The sequence below is a fragment of the Podarcis bocagei genome (genome assembly GCF_964188305.1).
Source record: "Podarcis bocagei genome assembly, chromosome: 3".
Taxonomy (NCBI): domain Eukaryota; kingdom Metazoa; phylum Chordata; class Lepidosauria; order Squamata; family Lacertidae; genus Podarcis; species Podarcis bocagei.
This window is the reverse complement of record NC_138127.1, coordinates 13220360-13248247: the sequence shown is the minus strand read 5'-3', so window position 1 is coordinate 13248247 and position 27888 is coordinate 13220360. Positions and strand designations below refer to the sequence as shown.

At 42.1% G+C, this 27888-nt stretch overlaps 1 protein-coding gene and 1 long non-coding RNA gene across 3 annotated transcripts in view; both read right to left on the bottom strand.

Annotated features, from left to right (window-relative positions):
• The window catches only part of LOC308584520, a 218439-nt gene that overhangs the window by 16428 nt on the left and 174123 nt on the right, over positions 1–27888 (bottom strand). Inside the window, exon 3 of one of the 2 annotated variants that reach the window (XR_014006881.1) lies at positions 2612–2647. The exons of the other annotated variant lie outside the window; for it this stretch is intronic. This is a non-coding gene — a long non-coding RNA (uncharacterized lncRNA). Of the gene's footprint in view, positions 1–2611; positions 2648–27888 lie in introns of those variants that run through there. 2 annotated transcript variants of the gene reach the window in all.
• The window catches only part of RNF144A (ring finger protein 144A), a 59612-nt gene continuing 51426 nt past the window's right edge, over positions 19703–27888 (bottom strand). The window contains exons 5-8 of the mRNA XM_081189218.1: positions 27593–27800; positions 26009–26156; positions 23893–23982; positions 19703–22410 (exon numbers count right to left, since the gene is read on the bottom strand). Of these exons, the coding sequence (XP_081045344.1) occupies positions 22279–22410; positions 23893–23982; positions 26009–26156; positions 27593–27800 (578 nt within the window). The 3' untranslated portion in view covers positions 19703–22278. The remainder of the gene's footprint in view (positions 22411–23892; positions 23983–26008; positions 26157–27592; positions 27801–27888) is intronic.

The following is a 27888-nucleotide window of genomic DNA, read 5'->3' as shown; positions in this document are numbered from 1 at the left end:
CTGTCATTGGTCCTCCTAGATCAGCATTACATACACAAGGAGTAGGGGACCTTTTCCAGGCAGTAGGCTGGATTCTGTTGGCTTTCGTACCGCCATGGGCCACTTGGACACTTTGAATTCAAGCTGGGTTGGTGGTTCCCCATACCTGATCTACACTGATGGGTAGCACTTCTCCAGGGATTCAGTCAAGGATCCTTCTCCCAGGATTTCCCAGACCTACCTGGAGATGCAAAAAAATTGAATGTGGAGCTTTGTTTATGGAATACTCTGCTTGCAGACCCTCCCAGTGCCCCTATTTTCCATAGACAGTCCTGGATTTAAAGTACCCATCCCGGTTTCTTACTTGATCCTGAAAGGTCCCACTTTTCCTCAGAACGTCCTTATTTTCATCGGAGAAATGTTGGAGGGTATGGAATTATGCGACCCCCCCAGCTAAGGAGATAAGTAACTATACAAGTTTTAGAAGACACCCTGAAGACAGCCCTATACAGGGATTTTAAAAAAAATATTTAATGTTTTAGTCTGTTTTTATATATGTTGGAAGCTGCCCAGAGTGGTTGGGGCAACCAAGTCACATGGTCGGGGTATAATTGATATTATTATTATTATTATTATTATTATTATTATTATTATTATTATTTAAATAGAATGTGCCTATTTTCTTCAGATAAATGTTGGAGGGTATGTGTTTGCAGCCATTTCCTAGCACTGAATCTGAGAAGGAACCATTGCCACTGAGTTATATGGATTTCTGCCATATAGATTTCCAATGGATGAGTGTATATCACTGTCCCTATCAAGAAATACTTAAGAAGCATAGCAGCTACCATCCATGACGTAAGATGCCACAAATAGGAAATCAGTCTGCAATGATGCAGAAGCATCGTGAAGAGAATGAAGCACAGATAACCCACACACAGAACCACCTTACGGAAGGAAAGAAATCGAAGAAATTATCTGGAGCAAAAGGCTTGGCAAAATCACATTTTTACGCACTCAACAGAAAAAAACACTGCAATACGTTCCAATGCCTGGGTGAGGAAGGGAGCGGGGGTGGGGGGGGGGAGCGACCGGAGGGGTTGAGGGAGAGAAGATAGATAATGTTCTCATGAATGACACTTTCCGTGTTTGTTGTGCAGCTGGACAGCACCTGCCTAACATTTACACCGGATAGCTTTTATTCATTTCATGGGATAGTCATCAAAAACATGGTTGAGAGATGGAGAAAATTCCAAGTATGTGTCATCACTTTCCTGGCTTGTGCAGCTGTTTCCTAAGGCACACAATGATGTTGTGTCATTAAGGAAATACACTGTTACTGTGCTGGACAAATAACACATTTGGTTTTATTGAGCTGCTCGACAATAATGAAGGGAAATAATAGGCCTAAATATACTGTTTATTCAGTGGCAATGAGCTCTAACTTCAGCATCTCAAAAAGCAAACAACAAAAGGTAATAATCCCAAATCACTTTCCTACTGTTAGTCTCTTCTGTGCAGCCTGTTGGCTAAGGCTGTTCTCAAATATTTGCGGATGATTATTCCAAGATCTGCAGCTGACTCCGGCAGCAGAATTCCACAAAGGTGCCAGTGTCTCTCTTAATAGATTCGGATGTGGGGATGAGGCTGGGCCTGCTGCTAGAACTGTAATCGTTGCATTTAGACTGTGATGCAGACTTGCTGGTTTAAGTGGGAATCAGTAGGTCTACTCCAAAGTCCTGTTAATTTCAGTGGGGCTTATTCCTATTCATATAGGATTAAACCCACCTGATTAGCCTGTCATACAACCAGCTCGGCAGTAAGTGCATAGCTTCAAGCTGTGATGCATTGCTTACGATTTTCAGTAACTTTGCAGTAATTTCCAGACTATATGTCTGTAAGAGTCCAGAATAAGCATGGCTATTAAGCATGTGCACCACTGTGCTCTTCACACACAGTTTCCCACAGCTCTTGAAGACTGTTGCCATCCATAATGTCATCCAACTGCACCCATGAAAGACATCCTGGCTGTAGACTCCAAAATCACGATTCTAGGTACTGCAGAACCCATGAAATGGTCACATTCCATTTTCATAGAATGGTCACCATTTTTCCAAGATGGCGGCAGTTGCTAAAGTGGAATTGCTTGGGATTTTTAGTATGTTGTTCAGGATGTCAAACTGCAGTAATGTACTTCAGCTTTTTTGGAATTCCTTCTATATCTACTACATTTTGTGGGGTTATTGTTCCTGGACTACGGTGGTGTTGGCTTTGTTTAATTTGTTGTTGTCGTCGTCGTTTTAATGTTTAAAATTTTTATTTTTTACCAACAATCAAAACACAAACAGTGAAACCCCCCCAGACGGCTGATGCATTGGGTATACATAATCAATAATAACATATTCAAATCAACCATATGTACAATTTTATAGATGTTAACACTCCTCCATCCACAAGGTTTATTTAACTTTTAACATTTTAATTGCCCCAAATTGTTCAAACCTACCCAAATAATTCAATATCTTCTCATTGTTTAATTTAATTAAGCACGAGGATGTTTTATTTCTTCCTGCTGTCCACTGGACAGTGGTGTGATAGGTACACCAACAGTGAAGGCAGTGCTATTTTTCTAGAAAAAGAGGTGCCAGAACTCACCATGAACATCTTGCTTGTTCTCTTTGAATGGCAATGGCTCCCACCTGAGAGGTGCCGGAACTGAGTTCAGTTGAGTTCTGGCTGGGAAAAAAGATTCAGAGATAACCTTGCCTTTTCCAGCAGGAGTGTGAGCCATCCTGAAAGCTGGGTTGCTGACTCTTAAAACTAAAATTAAATTAAATTTAAAAATGCTGGTACCTGGGCAACATGTAGTGACCATTTCTACTGTAGGTAAGTTACCCAGGAGGAGCTGGCAGCAACTTCTAACAATTTCTGCTCAGTCTGGAAGTGAAAGGCCCCTTCAGACCTGAGTTTTAGTGCCAGCTTTATCTGCAATGTGTTCTTGACACAATAATAGTGGATTAGTGGTGGATTTCTTCTGCTTTATCAGTTGTTCTGCGATGCTTCCAATGATACTACATTATTGTAGTATGGAGGGGCTATCGTACAACAAAAGAAGGACAAAAAATAAACCAGGTAGCTGCCATTTTGTGCCACACAATGCAGTGCCAGAAGCTGGGGGAAATGGTGTAAGTACCACAAGGGGGAAACATGGCAAGAGATAGTTCATATGGAGAGGGAACATTGAAAACACCATGCCAAGAACTTGTCCAGGTCTGAGCCAGCCCTGGACTCTTCTTCTCTGGCAATCACTCATAGCCGAGTAAGATTGTCTTCCATAAACACGGTTTTAACAGTGAGTCCGTACGTGACTGTGGAGGCCAATTCTGGATCCACACATCCTTCCACAGTTCCCGGGTGGGAGTTGATCACGGTGTGGATTTGCCAAGCGTGCCTTCCTCTTAGCACGTTTCTCCCTTGCGTCCTGAGTTTGAGTGTCTTCAAAGTCTATGACACCTTTGGTAAAGGCTGTTCTCCAACTGGAGCACTCGCAGGCCAGTGTTTCCCAGTGTTTATACTACATTTTTTTTTAGATTTGCCTTGAGACAGTCTTTAAACCTCTTTTGTTAGGAAAGAAGAAGTTGGCAACAGCAACCAGAACGGAGCCCTGGATTAACACCCAGGTAAGTGAGGAAAGGTGAGGCAACACAGTCAAAAGAGAGGTTTGCAAGCGATACTTCTTGCAACTAGCTGGGACTGATCCCTCACTCCCACAACTCCTCTGAAATTGTGTTAGCATTCCTGCTTGTTACATTTCTCATTAGGATTCCCCAATAGAAGAGATTGCTTTAAAGGCAAGTACCCTCATCTCGCTCTCCCTCCCTCCCACACACTCGCTGCCATTCCACAAGACACGTTTTCTTTTTAATATTGAAAATGGTTTGCAATTGTCTGTTCTGAAACAAATCCCTGTTAGAAAAAAAGCGGGGGCACCTCAACTTCTGTGGGAAATGGAGTCATATAAAGAAGAGGCTGTGCTCATCACAGACCATAATGGACCTTTGTGGCAAAGCGGGGAAGGAAAGCCAGATGTCCATAGTCTTGGATTTCCTGTACATCAACAAACACACTGAGGTTTAAAAATAAGGCGAAAGCTGCCATCTCTGGCTCCTTAGGGGAACAGTGAAGTAGGCTTTAATATATTGGATGCTGTTGTTTATGGACAGAAGAGCTATCCCTGTTGTAAACCTGCCTGTCATACATATTGTACGTGGATCATTTCAGAGAAATGAGGGAAGGAGCAGGGGCACACAACAACAATAAATAAAAATCACTTAAATTCACTTCAGTTTACAGGAGAATTCTGGACACCACAATTACAAGCTGCATACAGTGGTACCTCGGGTTACATACGCTTCAGGTTACATACACTTCAGGTTACAGACTCCACTAACCCACAAATATTACCTCGGGTTAAGAACTTTGCTTCAGGATGAGAACAGAAATTGTGCTCTGGCGGTGCGGCAGCAGCAGGAGGCCCTATTAGCTAAAGTGGTGCTTCAGGTTAAGAACAGTTTCAGGTTAAGAACGGACCTCCAGAACAAATTAAGTACTTAACCTGAGGTACCACTGTAATCCCATATCTATATCTATATCTATATCTATATCTATATCTATATCTATATCTATATCTATATCTATATCTATATCTATATCTATCTATCATCTATCTATCTATCTATCTATCTATCTATCTATCTATCTATCTATCTATCATCTATCTATCTATCTATCATCTATCTATCATCTATCTATCTATCTATCTATCTATCTATCTATCTATCTATCTATCTATCTATCATCTATCTATCTATCTATCATCTATCTATCTATCTATCTATCTATCTATCTATCATCTATCTATCTCTATTTTGTGTGTGTGTGTGTGTGTGTGTGTCAGGGGGGAGGATTTTGTTATGGAGACTGCAGGGGCATTTGTCCTTCAGAAAACATTCAGGAGTCATAGTACTGTCACCATAGGAACTTGGAAGCTGCCTTATACTGGGTCAAGTCATTGATCCATCTAGGTCAGTATTGTCTACACTTGCAGGCAGCAGCTCTCCATAGTTTCAGGCGGAAGTCCTTCTCAGCCCTGCCTGGAGATGACACAGATTGGTGCATGCTTTTATTAAACAAATCTGAGCATCAAAGGAGTCATAGGGTTGGAAGGGACCACAAAAGACATCTAGTCCAGTCTTCTTCAACCTGGCACCCTCCAGTTGTTTTCAACTGCAAATCCCATCACCCCTGACCATTGGCTCTGATGGGACTCATAGCCCAAAACATCCGGAGGGCAGCAGATTGGGAAAGGCTGATCTTGTCTAACCCTGATTGTTGTTGGCATCTCGAGACACAATAGAGTGCACCTCTGGCGCACAAGCCTGGGAAGAGCATATGGAGGCTGCACAGACAACAGGACCCCCCTCTCAGCCTCGCTGGTGTGTTCCAAAGAAAAGCAGTGCAATATTTTTGGCACCATCTTGGCAGCAGGAGCTGCTGGAAAGAGGCACACAAGGCGTCATCCAAGTGGGACTCCACTCCAGATTTGTGTAGGGTTTGTTCCTTTGCCTTTTGTTTTCCCAAAGATACCCCAGAAGGCAGCAGAAGTTTAGGATCAGAGTTTCCCTTCTTCTAGATGGTCTACCTTCCCAGGATGATGAACCCCATCTGCCCCTCACTTCTCTCCACAAAGCATGCAGAACAGCCTTCTTGACCACCCACTATTGGTCCCATCGGCTCAATTCTCCAGAGCCTGTCTTCACACGCAGGGGAAGTCCCTAACTCACCGAGGGTTTGAGACCCATCAGCTAACCTCACCTGGTTTAGCCAGCCAGTCAAAGCTATTTCCTGGGGTATATCTCTGTCACTTACTAACAGCTTCTATGAGCCACAGGTGAGAGCTGAGTGCAGGTTTGGGGATCAAAGGTGGACAACCTACCCCAGGAGGACCACAACGTGTCCCCCGCTAGAAGTACTACCTCTCCCCCAAAATCCCTAACACACCAACCCTGGTGATGCAGGAAATTCACTACTACAGCATCCCCGATCATGGCCATCTAGCCTCTACTTAAAAAAAACCCTGTAACAATGTTTTATTCATTGTACAGGTATAATGCAATCAGATGCTGGTGAATGATAGCATGGCTTCACTCTGATCCTCTGTCTTGATCTATTTTTGCTGAGGGAAATGGAGGGACAGACTTATAGTAAACACTGAAAAGTGGGGCGCATGTTGCAGGATGAGGTTAAATGTAGGTCCTGGTCTGAGATGATGGAAGGCTACTAGTATATGTCATTGACAACAGTAAGAGTTTATCAACAGATGGTTAAGGTATTAGCATTTTTCACACTGCAGGTCAGGACTATGTTTTTACTGTAGTAGCACCAGGACAAAGCTACAATGCTAAAATGGGAGTTTTAGCTGAACTCTGTGTATAAATCCAGAGACAGGGGGAAAGAGAGATACACACATCCACTAAAGTTGTTGATGTTGTTGTTGTTGTTTTGCAAATATTTAGTTTTCACATTCAGATCATTGAAATGCTATGATTTGGATCAAAATTCTATCTTTCCAAAGTATATATTTTAAAGTATAAATAGTGCAATCCACCTAAAATACCTTACTGTTTCTAATTTTCTTTGGGGCACAATGTAAGAATAATAATTTGCACACCTAAACAAAAATTTTATTACACCTTTTGAAAAACAGTGCAAGCTTTATTTAATGAGTGAATGTTATGCTGGTTTTACATATTACATGCCTTGCTACTATATTTATGCAAGAATTTGATGTTGTTTTAAAATGAAGATGTATTGTTGCATCGTTTTTGTCATATGCTGATATACAATAATGTTTTATTTAGAGACAGGAATTTAAAACAACTTAACAATGCCCACAAACCATTCATTTAAAATTATTGGGTTTGTTTCTTCTGTGAGGTGTCCTTTTGTCTCTCCTCTGTTAATTCTGCTAGCGACTTTCTCTCCTTCTTTCTTTTTAAAGAAGAGTGCATTGAAAATTAAAACACAGCTGACACTCCCTTTTGGAACCTCAGATTTAAATTAGCAGGGTCCTGTTTCCTTCCTTTGTAAGGAAAACTTTAGGTCCAGCTGGTTCATGAAGCCAGTGCAGCAGGAGTGTGATCAGAGTGGATAAGATTTGCATAAGCATTGTTGCCCTTAGCTACTGGTCCTCAAGAGTCTTCATTGTTCTGTTGTATAATTATCTAGCTCACAGGCAGCTCCAAGGAACCAGAAGAGAATAGAACACACACCTGGAAAACAGTGGCTTGCCAATATACCCATATGGATGCCATCTTCGCTTTGATCTTGTCCCTACCATAAGCGGGGAACGCAATTCATTCTCAGATGAGATTGTCTGAAAGCATCACAGTGTGGCATGATTTTCGAGACTCAACCCCCGCTCGCTTTCCCGAGATGACAAGCAGAATCAAAATCTCCTCCTGCCACAAAATCAGTCAAGTGTTTGACATGCTGATGTTTCCATTCCTGTAAAAGGGGGGGGGGGATGCCTTAAATCTGGTATCTCAGAAAGCAGCGATTTTTTATGAGCTTACCAGATTAATATACCGGCACTCAATTCAATTCAAATGAGTTTGTGTCAAATCTAGCATGCCATGCTGCCTCTTGCATTATGGCGCTGCAAGGGCACAGTTGGTTTGTTTTATTTCAAATACTGCTGCCTTTCAGTGAAAAATCCCAGGATGTCAACTCAATAAAATAATAATCCTTGATTATTGTTGTATGTTGCTTTGGAAAATAGCAGACAGATGGAAATGTGCATATAGATATGTAATATGCATAATGGAAATATGCATATCTTTGGTCAAAGATTATGTACTTTTGTTATGCATGTTACATATCAATATACACATTTCCATTTGTGTGCTATTTTCCAAAACAACATACAACAATAATCGAGGATTATCCATAAAACAATGAAAAAGGCAGCAATAAAACATGCAAAGACACCAGGAGATACTTAAAAGCCTGCCAAGAAAAATTTCTTTTAAAAAAGCAAAAAACTTCCCTTCCAAAATATTCAAGATATATGAATGAGGCGTCAAATTAAAGTATCGGAAATGTATATTTCCTGAAAACTAGTAGCAATTCACCAAAAAATGTCACAGGGACCGTTGAAAACTAAGACAAATGTGAGGTAAACTCAGCTTGCAGTTGCCTCTCAGCTGCAAACTTGAAAGTCAAGAGGTGCCAGAGAGCAATACCTTCAAGTTTATTGGAATGAGCACCAATCCTCAGCCACTGGCTACCTGCTGTGTTGTCACAGAATGTTCATTAATATTTGAGTTAGCCAGGGATATACTTCCAGCACAACATAGCTAGGCACAGAGGGGGCTTCATTATGTTGATGGAAAAGGATAGGGGCACGATGAGGAAAGATTAATGCAAAACCAGCCAATTAGAATAAACTTTTCAGCAAATTTGTCTTTTTCCAGAGGTCAGTTTGCATCCTTACATTTTGTGCTTCACCCACACACCTTCTCACTTGCTGCTGAAGACGATGGACGACTTCAACAATACAGTGGTACCTCGGGTTAAGAACTTAATTCGTTCTGGAGGTCCGTTCTTAACCTGAAACTGTTCTTAACCTGAGATACCACTTTAGCTAATAGGGCCTCCCACTGCCGCTGTGCCGCCGGAGCACAATTTCTGTTCTCATCCTGAAGCAAAGTTCTTAACCCGAGGTACTATTTCTGGGTTAGCGGAGTCTGTAAACTGAAGCGTCTGTAACCTGAGGTACCACTGTACAAATTTTCACTAGAGAATTGGGTGAAAAGCAGCCAACACAACTCTTTCATCACGAGAGAAGCATCAGATAGGAGTTTGAGGCGCGATTCTGTGGGGCTTCTAAAGCAGCCTAGAAGATTCATATGTAAGACTTGTTGTCTAACTTTTCTTGAGTTAAGGAGTTTAGCTATTTGCATCCAGTTCTGCAGCTGCACCAGGACGGAAGGCAAACCAAACCAACCTAGTTACAACTGGAGTTAAGACAGAAATAGGAAACAGCCCATCATCTCAAAAGACAATTACAGCGTTTCGGAGCCTGTGATGTGTACAAAGGCATTCTCGTGTGAATACTGTGTTCTATGCTCGTAGGCAATATTTTATTTTATTGGGATGAACAATTACAGCCCACTCTCCCTGCGCTTATGCACAACCTCAGAGCGGCGAGCAGCCATAAATATCAACTATAAAATACAATAACTGTCTATAAATGCAATATAAAACCCGAGAGGCAATATGCTGTGGGAATGTTGTGGATAGTAGGAGAGGATATATTGATTAAATATTATTCTTCCTCACTCACGCTAGTGAGCTAGTAGCAGAGCACATTCCCTAGTACATAGCAGGAAGCTAGTTGATAGATTCGATAGAACCATTTGAGTTAAGCAATCCAGTCTGGCTTGTCCAGATTGGATTGTTCCTGGTAAATCCCCTTTAAAAAGGTAAAGGAACCCCTCACCATTAGGTCCAGTCGTGGCAGACTCTTGGGTTGCGGCGCTCATCTCGCTTTATTGGCCGAGGGAGCTGCCGTACAGCTTCCGGGTCATGTGGCCAGCATGACAAAGCTGCTTCTGGCGAACCAGAGCAGTGCACAGAAACACCGTTTACCTTCCCACCAGAGCGGTACCTATTTATCTACTTGCACTTTGATGTGCTTTCGAACTGCTAGGTTGGCAGGAGCAGGGACTGAGCAATGGGAGCTCACCCCGTCATGGGGATTTGAACCGCCAACCTTCTGATCGACAGGTCCTAGGCTCTGTGGTTTAAACCACAGCGCCACCCGCATCCCTTAAAATCCCCTTTAGTTCCCTCTTAAAAAATAACAATGACATAACCGTCTTCTTTTGAAAGTAATGATAAGGTTTCCTTACATCCAGTTCACAGTATGATCCTGAAGGCAGGCTCTAGCTTGTAGTTACAGTTACAGAGAAAAGTGTGAGTTCATCCTTTGTGAGGATTATGCCCATGTGCTGCTGGCTAAGAACCAGCACTCAGCAAAAGGCATCAAGATGGTATAAGGCGGAAAAGGGAAAAGGGAAAAGATGGCTGGATGACCAGCCCTTTTATAGGGTCTGCCAGGGTCACACCCATCTACCTGGTCACACACAGGGGGAGGATGCTCCAGACCAGATGTGACAGGAAGTCCTCCTGGCTGGAGCAACATTCCCCTGTGTGCCCACTCTGGGCAAACAGGAAATGTTGTATTTGACTACTTATGTTACATCCCACATATGTAACCTGAGAATTTCATATGTCACCACTAACATTAATTTTCTGGACACTAGGTGAGGTTGTTCAAGTGCATTTTGGATGAAGGAACTGGCTGCATGAAGACCCATAAACTGTAGCTGGATCCTGTCAAGATAGAGGGCCTGTGGGTGGGTGGTTCTTGGGTCCAGTAACTGGTTAGGCAGCCAGTTCTGGAAGGGGTTTCACTCCCCCTAAGGAACAGGTGCATGGTCTTTGGGTAGACTGGGACCCATCACTGTCATAGGAGGTGACAGCTAACCTGCCTTTTCCCAGCTCTGGCTGGTTTTCCCATTCCTGCTGTTCCTTGTGATAGCCTGACCACAACATCCCATGCTCTGGCAATTTCCACTTTGATTACGGTTATGTGCTTTGTGGGGTGGCGGCCTTCCAATTTGCTTCCCAGTTGTAATTAGCTACAATTAGCTTCCAAGGCAGTTGCTAGTATATTGCCTGGGGCCGCAGGTAGAGATCATGTAACCCCAATCATGAAAGCGCTTTCTTGGTTGTCTGGAGCAGGGGTAGGCAACTTAAGGCCTGGGGGCCGAATCCGGCCCAATCGCCTTCTCGATCTGGCCCGCAGACAGTCCAGCAATCAGCGTGTTTTTACATGAGTAGAATGTGTCCTTTTATTTAAAATGCATCTCTGGGTTATTTGTGGGGCCTGCCTGGTGTTTTTACATGAGTAGAATGTGTGCTTTTATTTAAAATACATCTCTGGGCTATTTGTGGGGCATAGGAATTCACTCATTTATTTTCCCCCAAAATATAGTCCAGCCCACCACATGGTCTGTGGGACGGTGGACCTGCCCACAGCTGAGAAAGGTTGCTGAACCCTGGTCTAGAGTCTTCAGAGCCGAGTTTAAGTTGCTGGCATTGATCTATAGCCCTAGGCTTGTGCCCCACCATAGTAAAACACATCAGGGGCCAACACAAGATAGAGGCCTTTTCTGCAGTGGCACCCTGATTTTGGAGTGCCTTTCCCCTGAAATCATGACTGGCTCTGTTGCTGTTTGCCTGGGCATTTGTGGGATGATGAGATTAGTCTGTAGCTGGCATGAAGAGCTTAATGGATTAATGGACAATTTATTTTAGGACTACAACATTTTACCTGCTCTTTATCATTAGAATGGCTTTATTTTTAGCAGCATTTGAACCTGCCCTGGACTCATATGATTAATGGTGGGTTAAACACGTAGTTAACAATGTAAAAATAAATAAATAAATTCAATGTTAACGGCTGAGTTTCTTCAAATCCATGTGATCACAACGACCACTTGTATGATTTGAAAGCTTCTTAAAGCCACCCTAGCCAGATAACTACAAATCTTGATAACTAGATTTCAAGGCCCAGGTCAATACTCATAATTACTGTGTGAACCATCCATCACATCCATAGGACCAGGGCTTTTTTTCCCAGCCAGAGTTCATCGGTGCTCAGCTCTGGCACCTCTCAGGTGGGTGCCATTGCCATTCTAAGAGAACAAAGGAGAAGTTCATAGTGAGCTCAGGCACCTCTTTCTCTGGAAAATTGCACTGCATAGGACCTATACCTTCATGTCTGCCACTGTGTTGTGTACTTAATTACATGCATTAAATGTGCACCAGCAATTGACATTGGGCAAGTGGGCCTAACCTGAAGGCAAAGACTCAAGGACCAAAGTCAGATACAGAGGGCACTCAAAACAAAAACGAACCCAAAACACAGTGTTGCGGATTTCAGAGCTACTCTTAGGAAGGCAAAAACCGTGTGGGCACATGAAACGCAAAAATATGTGGACAGGAGTTCATCCAGAAATGGAACTATATTAATCTGTTGGGTTTAACAGAGATTATGGTTTCTTTCCACACTATAAAGACGCGGCATAATTTGCACTACTGTACAGTGGTACCTCTGGTTACGAACTTAATTTGTTCCGGAGGTCCGTTCTTAACCTGAAACCGTTCTTAACCTGAGGTACCACTTTAGCTAATGGGGCCTCCCGCCGCCATTGCACCATCGCCGCGTGATTTCTTTTCTCATCCTGAGGTAAAGTTCTTAACCTGAGGTACTATTTCTGGGTTAGCGGAGTCTGTAACCTGAAGTGTTTGTAACCAGAGGTACCACTGTATTTAGTATTGTCCCTTTAAGAACTTTTGAATGCTTTATCTGGATTTGTTTTTAACTGGCTTTTTTTCTTTCCCCATTTCCAATTCAGCATCTGAAGAAGCAGGTGGTTGCCTGCCATGCCAATTTGTAATAGAAGCATATTAAAAATCGGTCTCAAGGTGCCATCAAACACATTTCTCTTTAAGAGAAAATACTATTAAAGAGTCTTGCGCACATGTCTGTACAGAGATTTCACATTGAATGCATAGAGTATTGCTCACCACAGATGCAAACAGGCACTTCCTATATAGGAGGAATCCCATGTTTGCATCTAAGCCTGCAGAGTTTGGATCATGCCCAATTTATGTATTTTTTTAAAAAACCCTATCTATGTTCCTTTCCTTCGGGCTTTTCCTCGATCTCAAAACTCTCGCTCTTGAAGAGTTTCTCTAATTAGCAGTTTGCATTTCAGACAAAAAGCAGAAACTTAAATTCAAGAATAAACTGAGGTTTTTATCTTGAAATACCTTGGAGAGCAAGTGCTTTACCAAAAATGTGTTAATGCTGACAGCGTGATCATCCCCTCCCTGTACGCTAATAAAATACCAGCTCAGTCTGTGGAAATGTTCAGGAAGAGATAAGTGCCAGCAATAATTCTTACACAGAGACAGCTGAGAGAAAATTATTAGCAGGCACAACTTGAGTACAAGGCCATCATCAAAGCACTCATCCTGATGCTCGAATCGAAGGCATTACTTTACATTTAACGTGATTAATTGCTCTTAAAATAATAAAGATCACCCAGAACCGTAAGAACAAAGGGGTGATTGAGCACTTATAAATATTCAAAGCGCAGACATATGGCTTCTTTTTATGTCTCGGCTACAGGTTGGAAGCCTGGCTTTAACCCACGGACATGAAATATTAGGCGGAATATGTATAAAATGTTATTGATTTGAGTGTCCATGTGCACATTTGGATCTCATCTGTAAATTCTGAGCCTAGGGGAAGAAATGTAGCAAATGTATACCTGATGGGCAATGAGCAAAGAATGAAAGGTGCTTCACTGTGTTTTGGTAGGAGAAGGCTGGAATTATTCCATTACCACTCCCAATTTTAAAGCAGGCATATTGTTTCTACCATGTTTGTCTTTTCAATTCTGTGCCCAGTTAGTAACTTGGTTCTTGAAGCATACCCAGCCATTTCTTCTTTTCCGTTTGAGGAGAGCAACAAAAACCTCTTAGCATAGACTATGTTTTGAGAACCTGTAGCCCTTCAAATGTTGCTGGACTACAACTCCCATCCCCCCGACCATTCTGGCTGAAGTTGTCAGGAGTTGGAGTCCCACAACATCAGGAGGGCCACAAGTCTCCATCCTTTCAGGGCCGGCCTGACCATTTGTCTCGCTGAGGCAGTTGCCTCAAACAGCAGGCTTGGGAGGGCTGGGAGAGGCGGCAGATATGGAAAGAGATGGGTGTCCTCACGCATCTCCTTTGGCTGTGGATGCAGCACCACAAAGTCGAATTAATGGATTATTGGGGTTTGGGAATTTGTTACCTGGTGGAAAGTAGTCCTTATAAAAGGGTTCACTGTGGTAACTCCCATTATTGTTATGCTTCATGTTCCAATATTTTACCTCAAAAGGTTGCCATTCTTTATATACTAAAAGTCAAATGTTTTACCTCAGAAAGAAACACACACACACACACACACACTTTTTTTGTCCCCTGAATCCGCTTCTGCTGTGGCTGCACATTCCATCTTAAATCTTGTTGCTCCATTATAGTAGTGTTTGTAAAAACCCTGCTCCCAGTTTCCCCCACAGTGAATCTATTTTAGACCATCACCACCCAGCCTTATTATAATTAATATTAATTTTATTATTTGTACCCCACTCATCTGACTGGGTTGCCCCTGCTATTCTGGGCAGCTTCCTATATCCAGTAAAACATTAAACATTTTTTAAAAAAAACACCCTCCCCTGCTGCCTTCAGATGTCTTCTAAAGGTTGTATACTTATCTCCTTCTATTCCAATAAATGTTTTCTCATCTTGGGACACTTCCAGCTTAAGCAAAAAGTGCTTGTGTGCTTGACCTCAGTTAAAGTAATATCCCGCTCGCTTTCATTTGTGTATTTTTCCTAAAAGAGAGCATGCTAATATGCAATAAAAGACGAGTTAACAATATTCTGCAGCGGCCTAAGCATGTGCCTGCCTCATTGTCAGCAAGGATTAAGTGATCACTGACTGATAATGTTTATCACACAAAATAATGTTTAGTGGATCGGCACTACAATAAATTTATTTCTTATGTGATGCATGCTAAATATTTGATCAAGGAAGCTGTTTGACATACTTTAATGTGTGTAAAGACTGCGCCCTGCTGGTTTCCTAGCAAAATAAGTGAAAATATGAGATGCTTAAAAACCCACTTGCTTGTAAAAGAAACAGGCAGAATTGCATCATTAAAGTAACAATCGTTGGGCCTTTAGCCATTCAGTTTTCAGGATGAACAACCAACATTTACTGAAGCATAAAATGTATGCATGGTGGACTTTGCCTGGAAATCTTTATGTTGGTAGCTCACATTTTCTAGCATGGCTAGACAAAGTATTTATTATAGTGACAAAAATGACACTCTCATGCTAATAACTGCACATTTTTTTATTTTTTTAAACATTTTACTTGCCAAGTATTCATTAAAAATCCCCTCATTGTGTATCTATTGCATTTGATTTAACTGAAACCTGTTCAACAGTTACCCAACCAGGCTGAATACAACTCATATAAAAACTGGGGGCTATTAGCGGTTCAATAAACTTGCTTTTAGTGGCTTGCCTGAGATTGCAAAGATTTTTAAAAAAATGTTTACAGTGTGAATATATGGCTGGTAGGCTTCCGTTTAGAGAGGTGAAAACTAGGCAGGCCTTATTTATCCATAGCTTGAAAACAAAAAGGCTGTTCTTTTCACATCCTTCTTTATTCTTCTTATTTTAAATTAAACTTGATATAGCACTAGAGTGGTCAATTCATCTTCACAAATACGTGTACACAAATAACAGATTCAATCACTTCTCAAAGGTGTTGTTGTGGAAATGATGAATTTCCCTGGGGAAACAAGGAAATCAAAATAATTTTTCTAAGCCAATATAGGGGTTTGGAAATCTACTCTTGCCCATACCAAAAGAAGTCTCTGCCAGTGCCTTCACCCACAATCCACCAAAACAAAAGTCCAACTTCTTCTCCTTTCCTCCATAAGTGACCGTGACATGGGGTCATAGCAGAGGTGAGGTTCCCATTAAAGTCTTCTTCTTCTTTTCCCTCCCTTTCTCGCTCCTCCGTATACTTAGCAATGACACTTACCCAGCCCTCCTGGGTAAATTTCTGACAGCCACTTGGGCTTTAGATGCTGGCACACTGCTACAAAGGTCAGGGTGATGGAGAAGGGAGGAGGAAAACCTTGTGTACCTGGCCACTATCATTCCAGCTTACCAGATATATGAATGGATGGGGCAAAATGTGTTTTGGGAGAGAGGGCTGGAGGGACAGGCAAGGGAAGCTAGGAATTCTTCCCCGGGTTAGATATCACTCGAAGCGTTTTCCAGAGAGAGGTCTGCAAATCTTATGGCTGTTTTGAGCATTTTGACCTTGTTTCTGTTTACATCTCCAAAGGCACAGGTTGAACTCTTAATTTGCTATACAAAAGTTGTTACATGATGCTAAGAGTTCTTCGTTTTAAGTTGCTTTGCGGTGCCTCTTGTGCAGAGATTTGTTAATGGGGAAAAAGCAGTAATGATTGCGTTTTGATTCCAGGAAGAAGAAGAAAAAGGACCGAGTGAATTCAGATGATAATTTCATCTTGATTTGGCAGTTAGAATCATAGAATCATAGAGTTGGAAGAGACCACAAGGGCCATCAAGTCCAACCCCCTGCCAAGCAGGAAAAGTTAAGGCATACTTGTCGTCACTGTGCCCATGCTCATCTTCCTATCAAAATGTGATCCTGCACACAAATAATCCAGTGCTGCAAGCTTCAAAGATAGATACAACTTATTCCCCAATAGAAAATCAACTGAGTGATTGAGGATTAAACATAGGGATGACCAGTTTTTGTTTTTTTTTACAGCTGTAACTGTTCTGGCTCCTCTCAGGTGGGCACCATTGCCATTATAAGAGAACAAGGGAGGCATTCACAGTGAGTTCCGGCACCTCTTTTTCTAAAAATAAATAAATATAGAAGTGGGGACGACACATACAAAATCAGCCTGTATAGAAGGACAGGGAGAAAGCATGCCAGGTTGGGGAGGGGGCAGCCAGGCCCTGCTTACAGGCAAGGGGTTAGTTTGGGACAAAATATCACTGGAAACACCCCAGGCTTTTAAGTTTAAACCCGGCCTTTTGACAGCCGCAGGACTGCGAACAGCCTTGACATTGAAATATTATTATTTCTTCACCATCTTGAGATGGTTGGGTTATGTGGAGCAGAAGTAGCAAGTAGGATGTTAGTGAAACATTGGGCAAGATTGAAATCTTGTCACTCTGATATGGGTTGACTGGGAACAACAGAAAGGACTTGGAGCCACCAGAATCTCCATTAGTTAAAGTTGCTGATAGAGATTCTGGTGGCTGAATCTCTATCATTGCTCAGTTCCATGGTGGATGGTTCTTTGTACTGTTCTTGCAGGCAGCCAGCCAGATGAAGCACATATTGCATGTGATGGAAGAAAATAGTTTAGCTGAAACAAACCAGTAGCCCCTGTGGCTTATTGCTGACCAGGATGCAAATCTTAAATGTGTTTTTTTTCCTTGCAGTTGAAAACATCCAATACAGAGCCCTGAAAAAATAATCACTTTGTGTTGACTTCTCATTGAGAACAAGCCCATGAGAAGGCTATTATGCTGAGAGGGAAGGGGGGAATAAACAAACAAACTTCTGACAGGAGACAGGTTCATTTAAAATATCTATTGAAATTACAAATAAAACTCTTCAATATGATTCGAAGTACAAAACAACATTCAAAGGCATTCAACAGCTCTTTTATACATCACAGTGTTAGTGGCACGAAATGTAGTTACATTTCAAATACAGAAAACAAAAATTAAATTCTTTTTACACTAGTCAAATACATCATTTATACATATGCATGACTCCTCCGTGCTTCTCTATACAAGGTTAAAAATACATCCATGGTAAAATGAGTAAGGGAGGGATTTGTTTATAGGGCACATACCTATACCTGTACCAAAGGTTCCTCATCTTTGTTAAGAAAGATACACACATTAACAAAGCCAGAACCATCATGGGGCTTTAAACACAAATGGCAGGCGTTTACTTTATGGAAGAGTATTAGTAAGTAAGCATGATTACAAGCTGTTTGGAAATCCCTAATGCCATCACCATCAACAAAATCCATTAATGTCCATCTTCAGTAGAGTCCCTGGGAGAAATCTCTTTGTAAAGCTAACCAGGCCAAAGAGCTTTGATAAGGTAAAGGTAAAGGGACCCCTGACCATTAGCTCCAGTTGTGACCGACTTTGGGGTTGCGGCGCTCATCTCGCTTTACTAGCCGAGGGAGCCGGCGTACAGCTTCCGGGTCATGTGACCAGCATGACTAAGCCGCTTCTGGTGAACCAGAGCAGCGCACAGAAACGCCGTTTACCTTCCCGCCAGAGCAGTACCTATTTATCTACTTGCACTTTGACGGGCTTTCGAACTGCTAGGTTGGCAGGAGCAGGGACCGAGCAACGGGAGCTCACCCCGTCATGGGGATTCGAACCGCCGACCTTCTGATCGGCAAGTCCTAGGCTCTGTGGTTTAACCCACAGCGCCACCTGCGTCCCTCAAGAGCTTTGATACACACACACAAAACCAGAGATGAGTTCCATGGGTTGGCTCTGTCCTGCATTCCCTCACCCTTTTTTCTTGTTCAACTTAAGACTTTTTTCAACATTATTTTTGGAATTTGCTGCAGTTTTCATTTCACTTTTTTTTGTACCACCCTCTCACCTACAGGTTACTTAAATTGAAGTATGGATAAAAAAAAAGGCCTTCAAAGGATCTTAGTGCAGTCATAGCATTGCCTCAGGTGGACTTAAAAAAAAAGAGAGAAATCAACAAGCATGTATATGCACTCATGTTCATTAAAAACAAATGAGCAGGAACTGAAAACTGTGACGCATTGTGTGCATGTATAGCAGCATGAACAAAGTCTGAAAATCAAAAATGGAACAATGATGGATTCCTAATGCATTGGTGTGATATTGCAAAGAAGATCAAGTAATTCAAAACCCCAAACCCATAGAGGAAGCAGATCTAGGAAATAAACTATTACTTTCTCTCCCAGCCAAATATTTACAATTGCAAACAAGTATTTGTATGTATATATTTCTTAACATGGTTCATATGTCCAAAATTTCTGTCGCTCTGCTTCAGATAAAAAGATATTGTGCTAACTACACTAGACCATTCATTGCATACGAAGAATTGGTCTAAATAGTTCTGATTTATTTATTTTTTTGCAGCCCAAAGGTACACAGAATAAAACATTATCTAAAACACTGCCATGCCCAACACTAGAAAAATGGTGACTTTGTAGGGTACAAGGGTTGAAGGTGAAGACAACTAGAATTATACCCCAAGCGCTTCCCAGAGAAGCTTGAAAGACACAAGACTCCTGCAAAATGAGGTTTGTTTATAGGTGGGTGAGGAAAGATGCAGTCAAAATGACTTGCCCCACATGGGTGAAACTCAATTTGGCATACACTGGAGTTTGGTCTAAAGTTTAGGGACCAGGTGTAGCAGAACATTTTGCTAGTTGCTGCTCTCATTTTAGCGTGTGTAGAAGTATAACCCAGGTCAGCTGGTAGGGGTTGGAATGTCCTAGGTCATGGAATGAGCTTTACATCAGTATTGTCCAAAAGAAAACACATTATGTCCATTAAAAAGGGATTTAAGGCAATGCACTAAAAGCAGCAACAGTACAGAAATAAAATACAAGTGATACCAGGAGATGAGGTCCACACTTCATTAGAATGAGAATAAAAATGCTAATATCTGATGTTCCTCTACAGAGGCTTGAAATTTAAAGTTAAAAAAAAAGTTCATGTTATATCACTCACACACACCCATTTCAAAGAAATACTGATGGTCAAAATATGTGATTCCCAACAAATGGCAACTACTTGATTCTAAGCAAGGACCCAAACTTAAAACACAGTGTGATGTGTCTGATATGCAGGATGCAAAAGCAATTTCAGTGTCTGGTTTAATGTTAAAGGAGGTCCCCCCCCCCTCATCCAAGTATTCTTTGAGTATGTGATATGTTAGGAACAGCATGGCTTCCAAAGACAAAGGCTGCAACCTGAAGGCAAGTAAAGAAGTGTGCCTCTAATGCCATTTTGCTTCTAGTGTGATGCAACTTTAGATTTTTTTGTTGTCTGACGGCATCAGATGGATGGTTGAACCTCTGGAGGTTCTGTACTCACCCACATGCAAGCACACACAAAACAAAGTCGCAGTCAGCAACCTGAGGTAACCAGAGAGAACAAAAGCGAGTGCCCACCTTAACAGGTCTCTTCCACTTTTCACAGATGTTCACTGCCTCAGTGCCATCGTTATTTGAAAGGGTGAGAAATGGGAGAGCCAGGCAGTGAATTTGTTAACTTCGTAAGCTAAATAGCTGAAAACACAGCAGAGGACTAAGTGTTTCCATACATAACAGCCTGTGCAACTTGACAGGAGCAGGCAAACCATCCTCACTTGATGTCTGAGGGGGTACCTTCACAGCAACGTATGATGCTGTCGGTTGGGCGAATTAGTATATAAAACAAGGTCCAAAAATAGACAGAACAGGTTCCTTTCCCTCCTGCAATCAATGGATCGATTATTTGGCATGTGGGGAACAGCATGAACCAGGTGTACATTAGATTCACAAGCTACCTGCCCAATCCCCACTGTTGTGTACTTAATGCCTGGAAATTTTTGGTTGTCACCTACCTGAGATGTAGGCCTAGCTCCTGTTCACTGTCATTGCACAGGCATCAAAAGATTTCCCATTGTCTTCATTCTTTGGGATCACGTTTCATTTTGATTATATACTACATTTTCAACTCATACTTTTTCCTACTATGGAAACTTATGTACTTTTAGGAGAGTTTGTTTACAGTTCTCACCCATAGCTGCACGGAAGAATCACATAGAGTAGCCTATCAATATAGTAAGTTGATGTCCACATCATTCTCCTTCAGGATAATGGCAGCACCTCAATTTAGGCAAGACCCGGGACAACAAACAGAGCAGCAAAATGATAAACAAAGAAAAACGAAGGTGGGGAGAGAGGGCTGCTTAAAAACAAACAGAACTAAATGTTTGTTGTCACAGTATCATACAGCACGAGATATAACAGTTTTAAAAATGGACCGGAAAACCTATCAGTCTCAACGGACTCTTTATATTATTACAACTGCGGGCGCTTGCATTAATTAAAGAAAAGTGAAAACAAAGCAAACTCAAGAGAGCCTAAAAATCTGCATACTCTATAGGGTGGAAATGATTGTACAAATAAATTTACATCTCATGCACTGAGATGGATGTAAGGCTCAATACTACACTCTTTCCTTCTTCCCTCTTCATTCTATTCAGGAGAAGATCTATTTGGCTTAAAATGACATATAGGTACATAAAAAGATACCTGACCAGAGGTAGCCCTATTTATGCAACACATAGCCACGTAGCAGGTGAGAGAGATGTAGAAAAGAATGTCAGACAGACTTTCAAAGAAAAGGAATACCAACATCTTTTTTTTAAAAAAGAGCCTTGATAATAATAGCAGGTCTGGGTTGTGTATCTCAGCCTCTATGGTTGGCAATTTCTTTTTCTGTTCCAAAGAACAAATGTGCATCCACACAAATAGTTCACGTTTCCCAAAATGTTAGGAGGCATCCTATTGAAAAGATATAGGCATAGGATGCCGTATGTCAGGGGTGGCTAACCTTTTTTAATAGATGCATTCACACTTTGCTAACCCTCCATGCCAGCGGCGGGTGCAGCTCGTCCCCCCCCCCATACTCTCACATGCTCAAGGACAACACACATACACATGCAGATCAGCTGAGAAGCGGGGGCTACAGCTCAATCCTATCCAATTCCCCATTATGGGGAAAAGGGGATCCCTAGCTGGTGCTGGGGTGGGCAGAAAGGTTTCAATCCCCGTCCCCCAGGCTGTGTCTACTTTTTTAGTGTCACTACCAAATTTGGTGGCATGAGGGATGCAGAAACATTGGCTTGGAGGGCTGCATCAGCCCCCACCCTCAAACATTCCTGGCCTATACATACATGACCAGATTGTTCTTATAATATTGCATGGGAAACAGCTTCAGGGGTGTATGGATGTCCAATATTTTCCCAGGGCAAATATTAACAGAGACTTCAGTTTCATTAGACAAGATATTTAAAGTCACACTTTAAAATGGGCTGATATATATTTTTTTTAATGGTAAGCGATTCTTAAAACACACATGTCTAACACCTCAATTTGATGCAAATAGATATGCTGAACGGGCTTTGTTTCGACACCGTAGCGTCTCAGTTCCAAATCGGCCAACGTAGCCTTGCGTTACTGACACATGATGTTTCCGACGTCCCAGCTTGCTTCGCGCTGACCCCCCCCTAAAACACACCAGGATATGCCTTGCACTCTGTAAACCGACTTGCGGGCAAGGTCGCTGGGAATCGTGGCGCCTCCTGTCTCCTGCAACGTTGGGAATCAGGGCGAGTAAGGCCAACGCAATGTCAAGTGCAAGAAGAGGGTGGGTGAGTAGGAAATGCACTGCGATGATGAGCCAGTCCCACTTTCACTCCACCTTAAGTCGGGAGGGGGTCGTCGTCTCCTTTACTACACTTGCACTTGCAGCAAAGCACGAATGGGGTAGCAAGCAGAAGGAAAGGGGAGGCCACTAACAGTAACAGACCAAACCCTGCAAAGATCCCCACGACCTGGATAAAAAAAGAAAAAGAAAGATCACATATGCCAGCAGTTGTTCTCAAATAATCCGCTTGAAGGGGGACTGGGGGAGAGTTCTCCCCGCCCCCTTCCAAACTGTTCAGTGGCAAGGGGTTGCTTTACCGTTGCAACACACACATACACAGAGAGAGAGAGAGAGAGAGAGAGAGAGAGAGAGAGAGAATAAAGGGCTGGCAACTGCAATTTCAACTGTTCTGCACCCCTGTCACCTGACTAATGAAAGGCCCTGAGCTTATCCATGGAATTACGCACTCCCCAGGGTAGCCTATGAGGAGGTATGGGATTCAGAAGGGTATTGTTCAATATGCACCTAAGGATTCAGTTTCATGGAGGATCAAAATCTCCAAATTGCTGACCTACTTGAAAAGTATGGTTCCAATGATTTATAAAATTGTCCAGCTAAAGAAAAGTACAACAGGTGCAGCCTTTAGCATCTGACATAATACATCTATTAACATAACTGTCTTAAGTTAAACAGGGATGATTTGGGTGGAGGGTTTTTCTTATGGAAAAAAAGCCACTTTATAATAATCTTTTTCCCCCCTTTCTGCTTCAGATTCAGATTACTTTACTTTCTCTTTATTGGTCCTGAAAACGTCAATTTGTTTTTGGCCAGCAGGTGGTACTGTTGAACAACATTCAAAATAAGGAATGGCATGCATTACTTACTGTATTATATAATAGTATATTTGGAGGTTTTCATTTCATTTCCCTTCTCCCCCCCCCCCTATAATTCCTCAAATATTTATATTTTTGTGGAGTGGGGAATTTATTATTGTGCTTAACATGGGCTTCCCCCGCATCCCCTGAAAAATATGTCTGCTTCCCTCTCTGCAATCTCCTGCTATACATCATCTCTGAAGTGTAATTTTGGCATGAGCAACACAGCTCCCCATTGCAACAGCATGCCTGCTGTAGTAATAAAAGCTCAGTTGCTCTTTTAATATTATTCTTCCAAGGTTCTTCTATGTCAAAATAAACATGGTAGGTTTTAATGGCTATCAATCTGTCTTGTGGGCCACCTCGATCAAATTATGTCATCTTGGGTTTGTGGACTGATGTCTGTAAATCCTGCAACAGCACTCAGGGTGTTTTGTTTCTGCAGCAGCTACAGACCCACAGAAACTACAGAGAATAACTGACTGAGATGCAGTTTTACCTTACTCTCCACCTCACTGCAAGTTGGGTAACTGCCTCTATTTTCCTGGAACGTGACTCTGTAGTCTCTCCACCTTGAAGAGGAACTATTGTTTCTGCACCTCAGATCAGCTTTCATCAGCAATACTTGTATGTGATGCAAGCCAGCTAACATTGCTTTTTAAAACCTTCCCATTTTCCTCATGCCATTTCCCCTCCTCTGACTCCCAATTCCCCACATTCACTTTTTTCATGAATAAGACGAAAATTGGGGGGGACGGGGACCAGCAGATATGCAAAGTCACATCGACACCTACCTGCGTTCTGTGCCAAATAACTGATGCCCTGGAATGACCAAGCTTATTTCGGCAAGGTCCCTTGTCATAATGTATAAGAAGGAAGTCATCCTGTAAAGTGTCAATAAAAGGAGAGGGGGAAATATGCATATATATTATTTCAGCCGTGGTTGAGAACTTCACTCTTGACAAGCAGTCAAAAGGTTATAAAACCTTTTGGTTACAAAACCTTTCCACTTAGCAGGTACAGTTGCAATTTCAGCTGAATTTTCGGAAACTACTTGAAGCACCCGTTGGGTTGAGCTATTTCAATTACCGTATTTTTCGCTCTATAACACGCACCCGACCATAACACGCACGTAGTTTTTAGAGGAGGAAAATCCATAGGCATGCCACCCGTAGGCATTCCCTCCATAACACGCACAGACATTTCCCCTTACTTTTTAGGAGGAAAAAAGTGAGTGTTATGGTGCAAAAAATACGGTACTTCTTGTTTTCAGCAAACAGCTGAAAGTCTGCAAATTTTGGTAATAAACCTGATTTGTGATGAGGGCTGAATAACTTCGATTGGGAGTCCAATTGTGTACTCAGAAATAAGTCCTACTGGGTCTAGCAAGCAGAGCTTACTCCCAAGTAAATGTGCAGAAGACTGCAGTTCTAGGATCCTGCCACAGGCTAGAGAGAGAGAGAGAGGAGTGAATGGTACTTCTCCCTGTTTTTCCGCCCCCACTCGCAGAGGTCAATTTTCATTTTTTTCCCTATCTACTTTTGGCACATCAGTCACATTTCACAATGCAGTGGCAACGTCACAAGCTATGGATTCCGCTGCTGTGCCAACAGCAATGACATCACTGAGTTGGCTCCTTTGGAACAGGGAGCAGCTAACAGCCAGCATAAATGAGTCAGACCGCTCACCTCTATGGCACGGAGTGCAAAGTCAATATTAACCGCAGAAAGGGCCCCGTGGAACCCAATAACACATATTTCACAGAAATAGGCCGAAGTGGGCCATTGTGCAATCTACAAAATTGGCAGCAGCCCTTTCAGAGATGTGAGTTAATGCCAGGAGGAGTTTAAAAGACAAAAACAAAAACAAAAAAACTTAAAGAAAGACAAGAGAAGGAAAAGGTAATACAGTGGTACCTCGGGTTACAAACACCTCAGGTTACAAACTTCGCTAACCTGGAAGAGTTACCTCGAGTTGAGAACTTTGCCCCAGGATGAGAACGGAAATCGTGTGCGGGCGGCACAGCGGCAGCAACAGGCCTGATTAGCAAAAGCATGCCTCTAGTTAAGAACAGTTTCAGGTTAAGAATGGACCTCCGGAACGAATTAAGTTCGTAACTAGAGGTACCACTGTATGCCCAAACTGAGATAGTACAAATAAGACCCCTTCCCCAGTTCATCCCATTTCAGGGTTTGTTCTTGTGCTCTTTTTCTGCAGTTAAACCATGCCCAAAGTGCCATCATCGGTATAACAGTAAAACAATATTATGTAACAAAAAATGTAACCCTAACTTTTCAAAACAGTTCATTGCTTAAAAACAAAAAAGCACAAAAACTATACCAACAAAGTTTACAGCAGCAGAGAATCAACATCTAACATCCCGCATCGAAACATTCAGTATGAAAACTTAAGATTAAACAGCCCATCATATTAAGAATTCACAAAACCACCACCATCCAGAAACAGCCCTAAATTTAGCAACAAAAAATGTATCTCTAAAACAAAGCTAAATTTGCTTTCAACAGCAGCTAAGCCAAAGCCTAAACTCTGATATGGCCAAAGTAACTCCAACCTAAATGTCACTTCTGTCCCAGATGATGGGGCTTTTTATGCCATAAATATATACAAACTCTAATTTTTTGTAACAATGTTAGTTCATGCAATGGTATCTTGCTAATTGTTTGCTGCAGTACAGCTAAATGTATGTCACAGTCTGTATTTATGTCTCTGTATTTATGTCTACAGAGGCAACCTAACTTTCTGGGACTTGTAACATTTCAATGCTTCCCTTTACAGTTTTTGAATATTATATCAATGGACATTTTGAATGCTTTATTAACAGGAATTTATTACAGGGATAGAATCAAGGAATTTCATCTTCCAATCTTAAACTCAACTACGTATACTTACGTCAAGTGATTCCAAACAGTACCAGCAAAAGGCATGTTTACAGTTTTTGCACATCATTTGGGCACAGCCTTCGTCCCGTTCAATGTAAACTTTGCATTTCGGGCAGCGTTTGATGGGTGCATCATCTTCTTCCATTTTATAAGCAGAGCTGGAAGAGATGTTTTGGAAATTTTATGGGAGAAATGTGTCGCGAGTCCAGGTTCCCGGCTTGGTAACACGGTAAGTGTTCTTAATTAAAAAGGAGAATTTATTACAAAAACAAACAGATAGCTCCGGACAGCTCTAACAAAGCATCATCAATCAAGATGACCCTTCTGAAGACTCCTTCCGGTTTCTACAGAAGATATTGAACTTTCATACCTTGTCTCGTTTTGTTTCCTGTCTAGCAGCCCTCCCATTTGACGACTTTTAGGAGAGATTGGATCAGCTCCAATCTCTTCCCGTTCTGACAGACTGCTTCCGTCTCTGTTTACAGATGTTTGAGCTTTCTGAGAGCTTTGGCTGTGTTCCACCCCGCTCTGTCGTTCCCTTGGCAACCAACATTCCAATGTCCGGAAGAGCTACCCTTGTCTGCTGTGGTTTTTGCCCAGCCTAAGTACAATATGAGCCAGCAGTGGCCAAACTCAGCCCCTCCAGCTGTTTTTGGACTACAACTCCCATCACCCCTAGCTAATAGGACCAGCGGTCAGGGATGATGAGAACTGTATTCCACAAACAGCTGGAGGGCAGCGTTTGGCCACCACTGATCTAAGCCTCTCTGTTCCTGGCTGCTTTCTGCAGTTGGCTGCAAACCTTCACTTGGAATTGGCTCATTCTTGACAAAATGCTCTTGGTTTTTAAAAACCGCATTTCTTAAAACACTCTGACCCTTTTGCAGACTGAAGCTATTCCTATGTCTGCATGGATTTGTCACACAGCCACAAGACCAAAGGCAGGTTTTCGTTTCTACACATCCTTCATCTTTATCATTCAGTTTTAACAGCTTCTACAAACCTCAAATAAGTCAGGTTGACTAACAATACATCTGCCAGTATTGCTTGTATAAAATTGATTTGTATAAACCTAGGAATTGGGGGCGGGGAGCTAAGTTGTGCACACAATTATGGGCTCCTTCCAATGTTACTTGAGATGGTGGACAGCTCCATGACTTTTTTTCATGCTGATCAGCAGCATTAGAATTCCACAGGGAAACTGAGTAACACAGGTGTGCTGATAAAGCCATGGTATGGAATATTTCCATCAGAACATGGACTTCTTACCAAACAGCAGGGCATAGAGCCACAGTCCAAAAGGTAACCCACATTGACAAGGTGACATCCTAAAACTTCCGGAACCTTGAGGAATTCCTAGCATATACCTGGTTTCAGAAGTAGGGCAATCTATCTGCCAGAGTTGGGCTTTTTCTGCTTCAGTCTTGTGATGGGAGGGAGAAACGGCTTCAAATAATAGGTGAATAAGGAGACACCTGAGGCTATCACAATGAAAATCAGTCTTTTTAAAACAAAAACAAAAAAAACTGCTGAGCGAAGCTGTTAATGTGTTAAGAATTATGCAAACGTCAATTGGTAATGTACAGTTCTATACCTTGTTTCCCCTGGAAGGTAGCTGATTGGAATGTTTTCTTGACAGCCTTGTCCCGGATGCCAATTGGATTTGCACGCCGAGCAAAATTCTATGTCGCAAGATTTGCATTGTACCAGCTGTGGGTTCTGGGGGCCTGATTCCTGAAGCTGACAAACCGCTTGGCAGGAAGAGGATGGGCACCAAGTCCGACAAGGATCCAAAAGCACTTCTGTGGGGGAAACAAACTGCAGTTGGGAAAAGGCCACAGCTCAGTGAAGGAGCATGTATATAATATGCTTTTGCATGGTTTCAGTTCC